Here is a 16,936-nt window from a genome sequence, read left to right on the forward strand (position 1 = left end):
ATGAGTTTAGCCAATATTGTCCAACTAATTAATACCCAGCTCAGATATTCCAAGGACAAACAAAAATGCTAACAAGCTGGTAAATTTTAGGTAGATTGGCAAATTCAGAAAAGGGTTAGATCATATAAGTTCAAACATGGATCCAATCTTTCTTCCAATAAATTTTAGGTAGATTGGCAAATAATCATGTATCCAAAGGAAGCCATTTTTTGGATGGTAGGCTTAGACTTACAATCTTTCTTCCAAAATGGGAGACCACACAGTTGAGCTAGCACAGATTAGACTCGGTTGTTAATCTTTGTAGTTTTTTCTGTTTGTTTGATGGACGTGCACCGGTGGGTTTTGAACTTGCAATGTCACATCAACTTGGTGCTGTTCACAAGAGCACGATCCAATCAGGCCAAGAGCATTTGGTTGCTGAAGCTCTAGGAGAGTGGATCAGGTGCAATCACATTACACACCATAAGTGTGCTGCTGCATCTGGCTGCCCTCCATCTCACTGTTGGGCCTCACAACCGAGAAGTTATACTCAAAGATGGAGGGCAGTGAGGTGCAGCGGCACACTTATGGTGTGCTTTGTTCTGGGAGATGGAGGGCAGCCAGGTGCAAAGACACTTTTGGTGTGCAATGCGGTTGCACCTGATCCTTACACAGGCTCTGCTGGTGGCTCATGCTTATCTTGATCATTGGCATGAGATCTAGCCAAAGCTCAGTTAGGCTATGTTGAGATCTGGATTTGAGAAGGATATAAAGGGGAGATATGGATTCACTAAATCTTTTATCCCTGCAATTTGGAAGCTTGGATTTAGGAAACAAGACAGGAAGAAAGCATAGTTACCGGAAGTGCCTAGGTAAGTGGGGAAGCATGCTTTCTTGAAATGCGCTTTGGAAGCACAAAACGTCGCGCTTTCAAAATACGCGGGAAAGCACTATTTTTAAATGGCAAGCATGCTTTGCTTTTATGGGAAGTGTGCTTCCCTTTAATGGGAAACATGCTTCCCTTTAATGGGAAGCGCGCTTTCCTCTCACTTCTTTTATTTTTTTTTTTTGTATTTTTTTGTATTTTTTATTTTTTTGCTTCTTTCTCGCTTCTTAGGTCGCTTTCGGGTCACTTCCGAGACAATTCTTGATTTGCTCTTAAGTGGTCTCACGCTTCCCGCTTCCTAAAATTTTAAAAGTGACACACTTTTCGCTTCCTGTATCGCTTCCTCAGCTGGCAACCATGGAAGAAAGGATAGGAGATGGCTTTTCATCTCCTCATTTCAACTACTGCTCAGCGAAGCCCAACCACTCCCTTTGGGGTAAGGGGTGCACCACGGGTTTACACTGTTGGGAAGGTGACTATAAGTATGCCAGGCTGAGCTAACACGACTAGGTCTCTGATCCTGAGGGTGATTTCTCAATCGTTAATAAAAAAACTACATAAGATGTAGTTGACAACTTCACTATCATCACCCATTTTTATCTCTACTCTCATCACTTTTCTCTTAGCTACATTTTAATGTATAATTAAACGGGGTCAAATGTTAGCTGGATCATAGTCACACTATATTAGCATAAGGTTCCCAAATTCAGAGCCCATAGGAGGTGCCACACGTTTTACCAACATATTGAATTTTCCATGGTTGCATCCTAATAATTTCATAAATAATAAAAATGATGATTAAATTGTGACAAATTCAAACTATTGATATATAACTTTTTATATTCAAACTGGGGATAAACCCCCATGTAATTCAAACTTGAGACCCCTCTATTATGATAGTGCGAATTAACCATCCAGCTATCTTATTTGGCCCTGTTAAATTCAAAAGATCATCTATTTTGATATATATCATGACTTTTATTTGTATTTCTCATATTCTGATTATATATGATATATGTTATTAATTTTTATTTTATATTTACCAATGTTTTGTTCATATTTTAATAGGTAACCTATTTTCAATTTATTACAGGGTTTGTCCCTCAAGAAAATTTGAGAGGTTTTAGTAACGTAGATAAAAAAGCCAAACAAACTAAACATGTGGCATTCAGGCTCCCATTTTTGTGACAAGTCAATATATATATATGTGAATATTTGCGACTAATGAAGGTACAGATCTAATGTGCGATCTAATCACATAGATGTGTTCAGCATGGTTTGTTTGTTAAGAATCAAGCCTTGAATTGTGCTATTGTGACGTAAAAATGTGATCTTTTAGAGTAATGAAATTTTGACACATTGTGGGCTATTGATTTTTGGACTGCTTTAAAAACCTAATTACTTGTAGTAATCACATAATTCAAAGCAACTTTGTTACTAAATAGCAAGAAAAACCATTAAACACTTATTATTAAGCGTCTAATATATATATATATATATATATATATATATATAGAGAGAGAGAGAGAGAGAGAGAGATTGCCTCGTTCCATTCCAAATCTTTTTGTTTTCTTATTTTATTCCGTTTGGTTTTGAAAGTTGAAAGTTGAAAGTTGGAACTCTATATATCTCTCTCTCTATATGTATATATAGATAGAGTGAGAGTATCGATTCAAATAAAGATAGAGAGGGGTGGCTCGGAAGTTGCGGGACGCTTGTAGGATCGCTACTCTTCTGCCATTGGTGGGTAAACTTTCAAATTTCACACCACCCCACCACCCACAGCTATAGAGAGAGATGTATGTCAAGGGGAAACCTAACCCTAGGCACCAGCAACCACAAACCATTGTTCTGATTTTACGACCTTCATCCTCGTCGTCGTCTCCGTCTTCATCATCTTCCCTCGCGTGACATAGGCACTCGACTTTTTCTTCCTAACAAGAAAGCAACACCACCAAGAAAAAAAGAAACAGAAAAAGAAAAAGAGGTTTTCTATTTCGTTGGTAGAATCATTTGTATGATAGTGGTTGTTAAAGAGTAGATAAATGATGGTTTTTTATTTGGAATTGATGGTTTAGAGAAATTTCTGAGATGGGTTTTATGTTTGTTTGATGGTTCGTGGGGAATTTTTGTTGTCATGCAAATGTAATTGTGGTTAGGGTTGATAAATTGGGGTTGTTTTGATAAGGCTGTTCTGTGTTTCATGATTTGTTGGGAAGTTTGATTAAGGTGTATATGATAATGGTGTTTAGTGTTGATGGTTGGACGAAATTCTTAGGTGGTTTTTCTCTTTGTTTGATGATTCGTTGGGAGTTTTGATTTATTCGGTTAGCTTAGGGGATGGGGAATTCGTTTGGGTGTTCAGCGTCTGGGGAGCGTTTGGTTTCCGCCGCTAGAGATGGCGATCTTGTTGAAGCTCGCATGCTCCTGGAATTCAATCCCTACCTTGCCAAATACTCCACGTTCGGCGGCCTCAATTCTCCTCTTCATTTTGCCGCTGCAAAAGGCCACAATGAGGTCTGTTCTCTACCTCCTCCGTTCTTCTGCTTTCTTTTTATGAATATCGATCAGCCATTTGGTTTATTTTTTGTTTAATTACATTTTCTGCAGATTGTAAACTTATTGCTTGAGCATGGAGCAGATGTCAATTCTAGGAATTATTGTGGTCAGGTGATTAAATTTCTTCATATGTATATGTTTCCTGATTTCACGTAGTTTGTTTTTTGTTTGAGTTGTGAATTGGTTGATCCTTTTTTTTCAAAATTTAAAAACGTTGGTTGTTGGTAAGTCTTACATAATTGTTGTTCAGGACAATGTTTGAGAGGAGATTAGTCTGTTATTGCAAAATATGACCAGAAAACACTCAAATTCATTCGTTTTTTGATATTGTTACGGAGAGGTATTGGTCTGATGATGAATTTGGCTGTGAAGATGGGTTTGTTATTTGAACGATTGACTATTTGTTTCTAGGCTGATACATGGTGTTTTATGCAAAGGTTGATTCTTGATCATGGTTTGCTCATTTTCTGAAAAAAATATGACACTTGGTCGTTTAGTTTGACATTGGAGCTTGTTATGAATTGGCATTTGCTTTTGCTTGTGTATACGTGCATAAATTTTGTTCATCATTCTTAAATCTTTTCTTTTTATTGTTTGGTTTATCATGATGCAGACAGCCTTGATGCATGCTTGTCGATATGGACACTGGGAAGTGGTTCAAACACTTCTCTTGTACAAAAGCAACGTAATTCTGTCTACTATTAGCTGATTGTGGCTGTTAAGACTTATGATCTTAATCTACCAGGTTTTTCATCTTTGTCTGTAATGTGATGGTAGGGTTCTATTTATTCAGGTTACAAGAGCGGACTACCTTAACGGTAGAACAGCATTGCATTTTGCAGCAGTCAATGGTCATGTCAGGTGTATAAGACTCGTTGTCACTGATTTTATTCCTAGTGAGCCCTATGAATCAATCAGTTCTTCAGAATGTATTGATAAAAGCTCCGAAAGGCAAAAATACAGCAGAAAGTATGTTATTTTTAGTCTTTGTTTGTTCTCAAAGGATGGACATGCATTTTTATTTTTTACTGTTGGCCTCCGGGCCATGGTTAGCTATGACAGTTTTTTTTAATGCATTACTTCTTGTTCGCACATTTCAGAATACATTGCAACTTACAAATTCTCCTAATTTGTTGCTTTATATGGTTTTGCATGCATGTGTTTAGTATGCATGTGGAAGATTGGCATTTTGTGTTTCTTCAGTGGTCTCTTTTGTGTAATTCATGCCCAAGTATTATATGGCACCATGCCCATCCAAATGAATTACTGATTTTTAGTTTTGCTCATCCTTTGTTGCAGCGCCCTTTACAAATTTGTGAACAGGGCTGCTGATGGGGGTATAACAGCTCTTCATGTGGCTGCACTGAATGGGCATTTTGATTGTGTGCAATTGCTACTTGATATAAATGCAAGCATCTCAGCTGTAACGTTCCACTATGGTACATCAATGAACTTGATAGGTATGGCTTATTTGCATTTAATTTATCAATTAATTAATTTTATTAATTTTATATGGTTCTTTTCCTGTTTTCGATTCTGTTATCAATGAGTTCTGTTTTCTTCAGGTGCTGGAAGCAATGCTTTACATTATGCTGCATGTGGAGGAAATACAAAGTGTTGTCAGGTAAGGCACTTCAGTGTTTTTATCAATCTATGGATTTTTTTAGATTTCTACCCTTTTTTATCATGGTAGTTCTTGCTGCATTTCATGTAGTCTCCTTGATCACTTATTCTTTTTTTTTTCTTTTTCAATTTTTGTTTTCGAAATCTGTTTCTCATTCACTTTTCCATGGGGACTTTTCTTTCAGATTCTTATTGCAAAAGGTGTCAGCCGAATCACATTGAACTGCAATGGGTAATCATTTTAGAACTTTCTAACATCTGCTAGGAATACAACAGTCAACATGTGGTTTTTCTTATCAATTGTACACATGCTAATCTTACATATTGGAACAGGTGGCTACCACTTGATGTTGCCAGATTATGGGGAAGGCATTGGCTTGAACCTTTGCTAGCACCTAACTCTGAAATGATTCCTCCAACCTTTGCTTCATCAAAATATCTAGCTTTGCCTCTTTCAAGCATGATGAACATTGCGAGGTAATATTTCAATATTTGGTTGCTTCAATCTTGAAAGAGTTCCTTTTCATATGTTCTGATCTACCTTAGTGTCATGATGCTTTTGCATCACCATCAAATTTCTACAACTCATGAATGCATGTTTGAACAAATAAAACTCGCTTCCTTGGAGGATGCAGATTCAATTTGAAGAATTCACTTGTGGAGATAATCTAGACGTGTTTATATTTAATACACATTATATGTAGCCAGCATTACACATGCTTAGTGTTGTGCATACATCATTTCTGATGGTTCTGGACAAATCTGCATAAGAACACCCATTGCACAATACAATCTGTAATGTTATTGTTAAAAGGGACTGCATTGGATGAGTCTAGTATGTTTTTTGATTAATAGGATATCTTGTATCATTCTATTTAATGAATTCAAAAGGTTCTTGTCATTTGTAATAATTTTGTAAGTAACCTTAAGCAATTAGAGTGTCATAATCAGTTACTATGAAGTTAGGCATGACTTTGAAACCTCCTCCCTTTCTCCCCCCTATAGACCTGTTCCTTCAATTGGGAATGATGTACATTAACATATGTCATATATGTACATGTTGCTTTTGTTTCATCCAGTGTTATCAAAAATGCACCTAGAGGCGCAAAATTTTACTTTTATTAAATTAGTTTATTTTGCTTTTTATATATTTTTTTAGTACTTACTTTTGCTTTTTATATGTTAATCTCATATTTTTTAGTACTTATTTGAGATTTTCTATTGCTTATTGGCTTGTTGCTTTATAGGACATTATATTTTTCAATTATATAATTAGTTTTCCAGTTATGTAAAGAAGAAGAAGAAGAAGAAGAAGAAGAAGAAGTTTTCAATTATATATATGTTAATCTCATATTTTATTTTTCAATTATATAATTAGTTTTCAAGTTATGTAATCAGTTTCTTAGTTATGTTGAATTAATTAGATTATTTTACTTTTATTTTTAATTAGTAAGCTTTTAATTAGTTTATTTTGATTTTTATATGTTAATCTCATATTTTTTAGTACTTATTTGAGATTGCCTATTGCTTATTGGTTGTTGTTTTATAGGACATTATATTTTTGAATTATATAATTAGTTTTCCAGTTATGTAATCAGTTTTTTAGTTACTTTTATATGTTAATCTTATATTTTTTAGTACTGATTTGAGATTTTCTATTTCTTATTAGTTGTTACTTCATCAATAAAGCATTTCTTTATTTATTTGTATTTTTAGATATTTTTTTTATATTTTTTTTTAAGTTTTCAAAATTGTTTTTTGAGGCTTACGCTTTATGCCTCGCCTCAGTTTTTGGTGGAGCGCCTCGCTACGCCTTAATGCTTTTCACAACACTGGTTTCATCCTTATTTTTTTTCATTAGATTATTCTTTCCAGCACCTATTGAAAGGGTTAAACACCTGTTGCTTTTTCATAGCTGCATTTTGTCCATTTCATTCATAAGTTTTTTCCCTTTTTTTTTGGATGAGAATATCAGCTACTTATGCTGCCAATTCATTTGCTATGAATCTCAAACTCCACCTCATTTTTTGTTGCATTCACATTTTCTTTTGATATTTATTGAAATGAAAAACCGTAGAAATCTCTTTGTGTGATTGTCTTTTGATCTATGCGCGAATACGAGTGCGGGTGCAGGTGTTAATGGTGTGACATGGCAATTTAAAAAAACTTGAGTCAGGGGTGTGGTTATATATATATCAATGTTGTGAAAAGCATTGAGGCATAGCAAGGTGTTTAGTTGCATGTATGTGTGTGTGTGTATATATATATATATATATATATATATATATATATATATATATATATATATATATATATATAATGATGTAGTAGGTAAATACCTATTAGGGGCATTTTGGTTATTTCAGTCATTGTAATAAGTTGTGCCCATTAGGGGCACATTAGTACTTTTACTTTATTTTGTTCTTTTTGTCTTTTTCTGTTTTTATAGGGACTATTTGGTTAAAGACCAAATAGAGTTGTTGGGTTCTTTTTGGACTAGTCAACGTAGAGTTGACGAGTCAATAGAGTTGTTGGAACAATCCAACAACTCTATTTGAGATTACCTCTTAAATATAAATAGGGGTGAACCCCCCTCATGTTTTTTAATCCTTCTCTTAAGCATTCATGCTCAATATATATATATTTTTATGTTTTTGTGTTTCTCTTAAATTCTTTGTTGTCTTCATTGCACTTAGTGCTTGTGTGGTGCCTTTGAGCTCTTATATTGTCCTTTAGTTGGACTTGTGTATGTGCATGTGCACTTTTTTGTTTATGATCTTGTAAGCCCTTAGAGGCCCTTGTTTTGTTTTTTCGCATATTTCATTATATGGTATCAGAACCCATAAATCTTTCTTGGCATTTTGCCTTTTGGGTCTTTGGATTCTTTGGTTCAAGTTCATGCTTCGTGAAGGTTTGTGATCGTTGTGTGGCTTGAATTCAAGAGAAATCTTGACTCGGTATGTATCTTAAATCTTTAGTGTTACTTTGTTTATTTATCCCATGCATTATGCATAAAAAAACACACATTTTTCTTATCTTATCTTTAATTTTTTTTGATATTTTTGTTAAAAACTAAAATCTTTAAATATTTTTCAAAATTATTATTGGATTTATTCTTATTGAATTTTTATAAAGTTTATAAAATTTGTTTGATCTTATAAAATGATATATGTGTATGCTTTTATGAGATCTAGTTTGAATCTTAGATTTTTGAACTTGTTTTATATGTATGTATATGATCTAGCATTTTTAAGCATTTGTTGTTGGCATTTAGATGCTTTATTTGAATATTTCATGGTTATAAATGTCAAATCATGTTCGTATTTATTGTTAAATGAAATTTGTTTGTTTTGAAAATTTGTTAAATACTTTAAAATACTTTAAAATACTTTAAAAAAATTATTTAAAATGGTTTGATGTGTCATTCACAAGTATGTTTTATGAGATTTTGCTTTGATGTATTATTATCTGAAATATAAAATATTTTATGAAATATAAAAAAAATTATGTGGTTAGGATCTTAGTGATCATGAATATTTTGTTATTTTTGAAATTTGAATAAATGTTTTTTTATATTGATATATGATCCTTATGCATAAGGTATTGAGCATGAATTCTTTTTATGGGAGTTATTCACTTTTATGAATGTTTTTAAAATTATTAAAAATAGTTATGTTATTGTTGGCCCTTCTTTTGTGGCCTTTGTGATCATCCCTTGTGAATAATTATGCCACGTACCATATGTTACTTTTCATATATATCTTGCATTAGAGTAATCTATTACTTGTATATATACTTAAATGTCTTCTTATTACATATCTTATGTGATTCTTCATAGCTTTTGTATAGGATATGTGGCTTTAAGTTATTAAGATTATTGCATTTACATGAATTTTGATCTCTTTATGAGTATACATGATTAGTTATACTTGTGTATGCTCTTGGTTTCCTATATGTTTTTTTGAGAATCTCTATATATGTTTTGTCCTTCTTTAATGTTGTGTCTTTGTAGTCTCATAATAGACTTGTATTGACCGTGCATATTATTGCATCAATTGATCTTGTTGTGCATATGATTGCACTGTATTCATTCTAAGGTTTCATTTACCTTTATTGGATTTGATTTGAAAATTTATTTTTTTCCAATTGGTTCATACATATGAACTCACTTATTTGAAAATTGATTTTCGTATGTATTGCTTTCTTATGACATTTGTTTTGTCCATCACAAATTTCATTTCTTTTTGGCCTTGTTGTTATTGGATCAAGGGTCTGATTGATAGTTCATTGGCCTCTGGATTCATGTTGGCTTTGTTGAACCAAAATTTTTTGTTGGGGTGAGTTGTGTGCATCTCGTTTTTTGTTAGTTTAGATTGTTGGCTTATAGTTCGGCTCTAACTGACGGTTGTTTGATCTTTGGTTTTATGAGTGTGTTGTATCACTCATTTGTTTATTTGACCATTAGTATTATATTGGATGCTTGTAATCATGTTTATCTGTGATGGCTATATATTTTTTAAATCATGGTGTTTCGAAAGATTGTTAAAATTGATATACTTATTTTTCTTAGTGACATTAGTTTGCTTTTATTACAAGCTCTCTTAGCTCGTGTGTTCTCTCCTATTATGCCTCTTATTTAAGTGTCATTTTATGTAGACAAAAGATGTTATTTTGTGGTGAGTTATGTGCACCAATTAGTTATTCATACTTTTTTGTATTTGTATTATGCTCTTGTTCTAATAGTTGATACACTTGAATATTGAGGTTTGTCTCTTATTTAAGTATCATTTTATATAGGCAAGATATGTTATTTTGTAGTGAGTTATGTGCACCCCTTGGTTATTCACACGTTTTATGTGTTTGTATTATGCTCTTGTTCTAGTAGCTGATACACTTGAACATTGAGGTTTGTTTCTTATTTAAGTGTCATTTTATGTAGACAAGAAATGTTATTTTGTTAATGTGGTGAGTTATATGCACTCATTGGTTATTCACACTTTTTGTGTGTTTGATAAACCCATATCTGACATTGTGATTGTGCTATTGTTCTAGTAGCTGATATACTTGAATTTTGAGGTTTGGAGGTCTAGTGAGGTGATTGCTTGTAGTGGTCAAACTATTGTTGATATTTGCAAAATATCATCTCTTGATATTTGTAGGATTTTAAAAATCTCTATGAAATTTTTGAAATGAAACATAATGCACTGTTACAATGCCAATGAAAGGCTACACAAGTGCACAAATATCAAATGGTCACTAATGGACCAACAACAATCTCACAAAGGAGATACCAAATATCACTCTCACAAATAGAACAAGCCTCAAAGCCTAATAAAAGAGGTTTTTATATATTCACACAAAAATGCTTCAAAGAGCATGCATTACAAGAAGGGGTGAGGCTCTATTTATAGAGCCTCACTTGCTTACAAAGGGGGGCAGTCCAACGTCTAGTTGGACTGTCAGCCCCCCAACAGCTACAGTAACTTCATTTAATAAAATAGAAAATAAAGAATAAAAAAGGACTTTTCAGTCCCTAATGGACTGTGCTAAAGTATAATATATAGAATAACCAAAATGCCCCCTAATATATGTATATTTATAAATATACGTATATCAGTGATTAATACTATTTTTAACACTCTCCCTCAAACAAAGTTTGCTAAGAAGATACAAGAATCTTGGTAGAGGAAGGGCTTTGGTGAATAAATTTGCAATCTGAAGCTCAGACTGAAAATAGGGTAAGACAATTGTCCCCTTTAAATATTCTTCACGTACGTAGTGACAATCCATTTCAATATGTTTTGTTCGCTCATGAAAGGTATGATTGATGACAATGTATATGGCACTTTTGTTGTCGCAGCATAATTCTGAAGGCTTTGAAATATCAACTCTCATATTTGAAAGTAATGCACGCATCCACACAACTTCGGTGGTTGTAGCCATTGCTCTATACTCGGCTTTAGTTGAGGATAAAGACACCTTTTGTTGTTTCTTGCATCGCCAAGAAATGAGGGAATCACCTAAAAAGATACAAAAACCAGTAGTTGAGTAACGGTTATTGGGATCTCCTCCTAATATAAGCAATAAGATTTAAAGATGAGGAAGATGATAAGAATAACCCTTTAGAAATAGTTTTCTGGATGTATCGAACTATTCTCAACACGACACTAATGTGAACTGATGTAGGCACATGTTGAAATTGGCTGACATTGTGTACAACATGTGCAATGTCAGGTCTAGAAATAGAAAGGTACATTAGCGATCTGATAAGTTGCCTATAAGGAGTTGGATCATCTAATAGTACTCCATCTTCAGCTCTCATTTTTGCATTTATCATCTCAGGTGTGTCCGCACATTTTGTGTCAGTGATTCTCGAACGTGCAACAATATCTGCTGCAAACTTGATTTGAGATAAAATGTATCCTCTTGGCGAGTAAGCAACTTCAATTCCTAAGAAATATCTCAAAAAACCAAGGTCAGTCATATCAAAAGACCTTTTAAGCATAACTTTAATTTATTCAATGTTCTTTTAATCAATGCTAGTGATAATCATATCATTAACATACAAAAGAATAATAATAAGTGAGGTACCTGTAGATCTTACAAACAAAACAGTGTCAGTGTAACAGGATTTAAAACCAAAGTTCAATATAGTATTACTAAACTGATTATACCATGCTTTTGGAGCTTGTTTAAGCCTATACAAAGCTTTTTGAAGTTGAAGAACCATACCCTTTTCAATAGTGAAACAGGAAGGAGGATCCATGTACACTTCTTCATTTAAATTTTTATTTAAAAATGTGTTTTTAACATCTAATTGATAAATAAGTCATTTTCTAATTAACGCTACTGCAACTAGAGTCCTAACTGTGATAATATGAGCTATTAGAGCAAATGTCTCATCATAATCTATTTCATATTCTTGAGAGTATTCTTTTAGGAATCCATCACTTTTTATTTTGATTTTAAAGATCCATCTACACCCTATAGTCTTTTTTCCCTTTGGAAGAGGTTGAATTGTCAAGGTATGAGCTTTATGTAGTGTATCTAATTTTATTTTTATGGCTTCTACCTACTCGTCTATGTTTTTAGCTTCATTGTAGTTAGATGGTTCATGATATGAATGGATAGCTAGAAGGCAATCCCTATAATTTGGAGTAAAAGATTCATATGACACAAATCTAGTTGGAGGCCTATGGATTCTTTCAGATCTTCTAACACTAGTTTCCTCAATATTTGTTGATTGGTTATATCTTTTAAAGGCACATGGATGTTCCCCATTATCTCGTCTAGAATACTGTAAGAGATTTTAGGATGGTTCTCTTTCTTCACTAGAGTCATTAATAGACTCGAAATTTTTAACGTCATTAACATTTTCATTATTTGATTTATGTAATAAATCAAATAAAAAGGCATACTCGGTTTCTTTCTTGGGTTTTTCAAAATCAAATCTGTTTTCTTTCTTAAGAAAAGTAACATTTCTAGAAACATAAAGTTTGTCATTTGTTTGATTATAGCATTGATAGCCTTTTTTATTCTCGGCATATCCAAGAAAGACACATTTTATGGCTTTGGAAGAGAGTTTATTATATTTTTCAAGAAGCACAAAACACTTACATCCAAATACCCTTAGTCTTTTCAAGTCAGGAGAAATTTTAAAAAGTTTTTCAATTGGAGATTTGTTTTCCAGGACTTGAGAAGGCATTCTATTTATTAGGTATACTGCGGTAAGTGCAACTTCGGCCCAAAATTGTTTTAGAATATTATTTGAGATAAGAAGGGTTCTAACAGTTTCAATAATGTGACGATGCTTTCTTTCGAAACTGCCATTTTCTTGAGGAGTCCTTTGACAAGATCGTTGGTGTAAAATTCCATGAGTTTTTAGATATGATTGAAATTCATTTAAAAGAAACTCTCCCCCTGAGTCGGAGCGGAAGACTTTAATATTTGTTTTAAATTGGTTTATAACAAGATTATAAAAAATTTTAAAACACGAAAAACTTCTGATTTAAGCTTGAGGAAGAAAATCCAAGTATGTCTACTAAAATCATCTATAAATGTAACATAATATGAATATCCTCCCTTTGACATGACAGGGCGGGACCCCATACATCCGAGTGCACCAATTCAAAGATTTCACTAGATAAAGAAGTTCTTGATCCAAAACGTATCATTTGCATTTTGCCATGTATACAGTCTTCACATAAAAAATCTTTATCTTTACAAAATTTTTCCAAAAATAAAAAATGAGATACTTTGGATATACTTGGATGTCATAATCTTTTATGCTAAAGATCTAAATTCTTCTTTGACATGATTATAAAAAGAGTTTTTTGGGTAGACATAAAAAGTTCATATAATAGAGATCTCCTACTCTATGGCCTTGCCCAATCAACTTTTCTGACTGGAGATCCTGCACCTAACAAGCCTTAGATGAGAAGAAGACTTTACACCCATTATCAGAAATTTGAGAAACTGAAAAAATGTTTAAATCTAATTTTGGAATAACCCTTACATTTGGAACAAAAACGTTTTTTGAAGTGTCTTTAAGATTTCCTATACTTTTGACCAGAGTTACCGGAAACGCCTAGGCAAAAGGGGAAGCGCGCTTCGGAAGCGCGAAACGTCGCGCTTCCGAAGCGTGAGGGGAAGCGTGTAATACCCGCAATTTTTATCAGAAAATAAACTTAGATTTTTAAGTCATTAAGGTGATTCAAGAATATTTTATTGTTTTAATTATTTATTCGTAATTGGATCTTGGATAACCTATTTGGATCTTCAATGTTGGATCCCAAATATCCTGTTTAGAACTCCGATATTCCATTCGGATCTTAGATATCAGACCACGAACCTTAAATTGCATATTTAATAATGGATTTCGGTCAAATGGATTGGATTTCTGGTAATGGATCCTCATTATCAGGATCAAATTTAATATTGGATCCAGGATGAATGAAGCGGATCAACGAAGTTTAATTCAGATTCTTAATAAAGAAATTTTTTATATCAGATCTATAACATTTTAGAGGGGTCTGTAATAGCATATGTGAGGGGTGGATCCACATTACAACATTTGGATCCTGGACCTCGAAGATTCTAATGTTGTATGGATCCAATTAAAAATTTTAATGTTGGATCTATAATAATTTGTTGGAATCCATGATTCGGATCCAGAACCCATATCAATTGGGGGTCCATATATATAATATCATATACATATATTAGAAATAAATAGATAAATAATAATAGTAATACAATAGTAAACATATATTAAATATAAATAATTTTAATAAATTTATGGTTGGATCCAAATTACGGATCCAGATCGCAAGAGGGACGCGGATCCAACACTCGGTTGGATCTCGGGTCTCGGACTTGGACCCAGACCGCACCCCGTGTAAAGAGTTATGAAAAAAAAAGAGGGCCCCTACCCGATAAATCAATTGTTAGGGTTCATTTTTGAACCCTAACTCGTCGTGAGGAGTGGCTGGGGAACGAAATGCGCAGCCGCCGATGGCAGGGGGGGACCCCGAACCCCTCTTCCATCTCTCTCTCTCTCCTCTCTACCTCCCACACTCTTCCTCTCTCGGCATCGCTGTCGCCGCCAGCGACCTCCCTGCAACATTCTCCCCTGTTCGAGATCGGGTAACATCGCCGCCACCCTCTTTGCTTCACACCCACCGTCTCTCTCTTCTCCCCGTTCCTCTTGACCGTGCTCGATAGTGGAGCAGTGAACACCGGCGACATCCCAATCGTGGCAGCCTCCTCCCTCCCGCCGAAACAGGTAGGATCTCTGTAGCTTTTCCTGTAGCTATACATATGCTCGGGTGTGTGCGTGGGAAACCAAAAAGGAAAACCCCCAAATCAAACCCTCGGGATTTAGGTACAGGTTTTTGGTGTTTTTTTTTTCATGTGTGGATGTTCCGTATGCACGGTATTGCGATGTGAAAAGTTTCTTTATGAGATCTCAATTTTTTTTCCTGTCGATGTTTCCATGATTCAGTAGATTGATTTTCTCAAGTACTTTATGGGAAATTACTCAGTCATTCGAGTGGGCTTGGTTTTGAACAATAGTCTAGAAAATATGCCATAAGGCTTGCTGATATGCTTGCTCACGTATAGTCCGAAATCTGCCTCATACACATAGGTTGAATCTGTAGAGTGACATTGAAAAAAAAATATACATTTATTTATTTAGTGTTAGCCTGATAGTAACATGGATTGTGGGAGGTATGGATTTTGACAGAAACTGGTATGGAGGGGGTTTGATGACAACGAAGTTTGTATGCACTGATTCTAATCGAATTCTGTTTGAACTCCAAGATCCAGGAAGTATTGTTCTGTTGGGTACAGGGCAGCTACCATTTCGTTGTTGTTCCTCTTGTTAAAAATCAATCACTGCATTATTATAAGTAGCCGGAAAGATGTGGTACGGTCTTAAACTGAATATAATGTCAATTTTTGTTCATGGGTGATTATATATATGATTGGCAATATGAGAAGTCTGTCTTCATTTTAACATACATATTCTCAGTAAACTTGCATATTTAAAAAAAAAACATGTACAAGGTATTATATGAAGTATTCAATGGCATTAGGTATGTTTAGTTTTTCTGTATTTGATGAAGCACCAAATATGTTCGGATAACGAGTGAGAACTTGGGCTTAGTTGCTAAATGGCCATACAGTCTCTTTAAATGTTTTTAGCAAACCTATTATTTCATAGGATGGCCTCCTCACATTGTTTCCTTCCTCATTCGATTAAGTGGAAATCCTTGGTTCTCATTGATTAATTATGTGTCTGTTTTTCCTATGGAATTTCTGAATTTCTCATTAGTAAAGAAGTGATGTTTTAGATGTAGAGGTCAGAAGTTATTTGTCGTGTATGAAAGATTTATAATAAATGTCGGTTGCGGTGTGTGTTCTGGAAAGGGGGTGGCACAATCCCCTCAATATCATGATGTTATAATAGCAAAGAAAATAGTTGCATTTATATCCTATGTGGTTCTTAATAATATAGACAATATATAAACGTATCAGCGTTATGACTTAATTAAGATTTCTTTTTTTCAATTATGTTCTGAAAATCAGTCTTGACTGACCCTGTTAGAGGATGTCCAGCACCCGATTACAATATACATAATCTGAGTATTGGTCCGAATAATAGACCCCATTGGCTGAATGAAAACTATTGTGCAGGTCCTAATATGGTATGACACAGGTCATTATTCTGACTTCTTAAAATTTTATACTTGGCACGTGTTCTGAAAGTGTTAATACTCAGAGTTTGTACGATTATTTCTCCATTTAAATACCACAGATTATGAAACTGTAATATTCAAATCGTGGCATGTTTTGAATAGTTTCTCCATGATTAATTCAGTTGCATATTATGAGGCTATTATGTTTTATATGAAATTGCATAATAACCTGAGGCTCATTGCCTAGTTAGCTGCCTAATTGATGATAATGTTTTGTTTCATAGGAAGTTGCTTACTAAGCTGATACTTAGTACCTTTTTAGATGCATATTGAATTGTTAGTCGAGTTGATATGTAGCTGCATATGAAATTGATATATGTAAATGAGTTATAACACTTTTGAGATTACATGGCATAGTCCCTATAGGAATCAGTTGGGTCTGCATAACTAAATGGATACCCGATGCGGGTACTTGGACTGTTAGCCTGTGTGCTATGGCAATGCAATCAATGAAAAACTTAATCTTAAGTGTTGTGTGCCCGACTGGTTTAAAGGTACCGGGGCATCGGTGCTTACCGGATTAAAGGTACCGAAGCACTCTGGGTAATAACCATAAGACTGAGGAAAGACTTAAATTTAAATTCTTTGGCCTGACTGGTTTAAAGGTACCGGGGCTTGTGTGCTTGAT

General features: G+C 34.1%; 1 protein-coding gene across 1 annotated transcript in view; it reads left to right on the forward strand.

Annotated features, from left to right (window-relative positions):
* The first annotated feature begins 2,401 nt into the window (after positions 1-2,401).
* Positions 2,402-16,936, forward strand: part of LOC149842695 (E3 ubiquitin-protein ligase XBAT33-like) — a 73,250-nt gene continuing 58,715 nt past the window's right edge. Inside the window, exons 1-8 of the mRNA XM_089999368.1 lie at positions 2,402-3,382; positions 3,476-3,535; positions 4,038-4,109; positions 4,218-4,393; positions 4,724-4,884; positions 4,990-5,048; positions 5,233-5,279; positions 5,381-5,524. Of these exons, the coding sequence (XP_089855494.1) occupies positions 3,206-3,382; positions 3,476-3,535; positions 4,038-4,109; positions 4,218-4,393; positions 4,724-4,884; positions 4,990-5,048; positions 5,233-5,279; positions 5,381-5,524 (896 nt within the window). The 5' untranslated portion in view covers positions 2,402-3,205. The remainder of the gene's footprint in view (positions 3,383-3,475; positions 3,536-4,037; positions 4,110-4,217; positions 4,394-4,723; positions 4,885-4,989; positions 5,049-5,232; positions 5,280-5,380; positions 5,525-16,936) is intronic.

Source organism: Nuphar pumila, chromosome 3 (assembly GCF_984573655.1).
Source record: "Nuphar pumila chromosome 3, dmNupPumi1.hap1.1, whole genome shotgun sequence".
NCBI classification, from domain to species: Eukaryota; Viridiplantae; Streptophyta; class Magnoliopsida; order Nymphaeales; family Nymphaeaceae; genus Nuphar; species Nuphar pumila.